Genomic DNA, 1,563 nt, shown 5'->3' with positions numbered 1-1,563 from the left:
CCCAGCCCCACCCGGGACCAAGTGTGTCCTCGAGTGTCGGGTGCAGGGGTGGGCTGGGGGAACAGTGCGTGGCCTGTGGGCCCGTGAGGGCAGCGCGCCCCGGATGTTAGCGTTTCATCATGGACTCGCGCGTGCTCCGTGTGCTCCCCAATAAAGGATCTTTCCTATTCCACCTCGCGTCTTTGCTCCGCCCACGTCGGCCTTCGAGGATGCAGCCCATGTCCAGTGTCCAGTGTCATCACTCAGAGGAACGAGGAGGGGTCGGGCCGTGGCCCCTGGACCAGCGGATTCTCCTAAGCTGCTGCGGCCCCACGTCAAGGCCGCCACCTCAGCCCAAGGACCCGGCCGGCCCAGGACACTGCCCACGGGCGCGTGCCCTGGCGAGTCTGTGACAGTGACGCAGCTGTGGGCTCTGCTGTGTCGGGGCCGGGGTGTGGGGAGCTGATTGCTGGGCGCCGGAGGTGTGAGGGCATTGGGCTACAGCCATGGAGGTGCCAGGGAGGGACCCCGTGTTGCCACGGCAGTGGTGCCCGGCTGGCAGTGGGGCATCAGTCCTGGTGTGGGCTGGGCCAGGCTGACCCCAGTGGGCCCCAGGTGTCTCCCGATTGTTGACAGATGGGGGCAGGGCGGGCCAGGGCTGTGTCCCCTCTGACCTGGTCTCTCCGCCCTGTGCGGGCAGCACTTCCTGTTTCCTGGGCGGTGTCCTGGCCTGGCCTGCTGGGACTCCCTTACCCGATGTCACCCCACACCCATGGCCCTGAGCCCCGTCTCCATGTGGACGGGCACATCCCATGTCCCCACATGAGGTCCCAGTGCTCACGTCTGACTGCTGTCCAGGGCTGGCCACCCTGGCTTCCCTGTGCCAGCTGTCCCCCCAACAGTCCCCATAGTCCCCCCGTCCTGACTCAGAAGCCCCTGGTGTCTGTGTCCGCCCCTTCCCGCGGGGTTGGCTCCATAAATGTCATCTCCTGATCCATCAGCATGGCAAGGACCCCCACCCCAGCCGCTGCCCGGTGCTCTGGGCGCTTGGAGATCTCTTCCTTTATCCAGGGTGGGGGCACCCCAGGCTTGGCAGCTCAGGTCGGGTGTCACCCCAGCGCGGTACAGCCCAGCCAGTCCAGCCTCCCGGGCTCCGCCCTGGCTCTGCTCTCACCCCGGACACTGTCGAAATAGACTTTTTATTGCATTGCTGCCGTTTTACAAAAATATGACAAAATAAATTAAAAACCAAATAAATAATCGCCTATTCTGTGTGGGTGTCATCTATTGATTTTGGGGCTCCTTTTGTCCCCCATCCTGGTTGAAAGGAAAACGGCAGAGGGGCCCCCGCCTTGGGGTAGCCGTGCTGGGCAGCGAGGGTCGGGTCTGGCTGCCCGCGTTGCTGACTGTTGCATATAACAGGAGGTGGGAGCTAGTGCCAGCCGCTGGGCCAGCATACCGCCTGCGGGCTGGGGCTGGGGCCTGGGCCAGGTGCAGGGGCTTCAGGGGGCTCTGGCAATTGGGGGAGGCTGTAGAAGCTGGCGTCCCCCGCCAGGGGCTGTGGCGGGAGTGTGGGCGCGGCCA

At 64.8% G+C, this 1,563-nt stretch overlaps 1 protein-coding gene across 1 annotated transcript in view; it reads right to left on the bottom strand.

The window, feature by feature from the left end:
• Window positions 1-44: 44 nt before the first annotated feature.
• Ano8 (anoctamin 8) overlaps window positions 45-1,563 on the bottom strand; it is a 9,607-nt gene continuing 8,088 nt past the window's right edge. Inside the window, exon 18 of the mRNA XM_033759370.1 lies at window positions 45-1,561. Within this exon, the coding sequence (XP_033615261.1) occupies window positions 1,412-1,561 (150 nt within the window). The 3' untranslated portion in view covers window positions 45-1,411. The remainder of the gene's footprint in view (window positions 1,562-1,563) is intronic.

The sequence above is a fragment of the Fukomys damarensis genome, unplaced genomic scaffold (assembly GCF_012274545.1).
Source record: "Fukomys damarensis isolate Sample0158 unplaced genomic scaffold, DMR_v1.0_HiC HiC_scaffold_37, whole genome shotgun sequence".
NCBI classification, from domain to species: Eukaryota; Metazoa; Chordata; class Mammalia; order Rodentia; family Bathyergidae; genus Fukomys; species Fukomys damarensis.
This window is presented reverse-complemented; position numbering and strand designations above follow the sequence as displayed.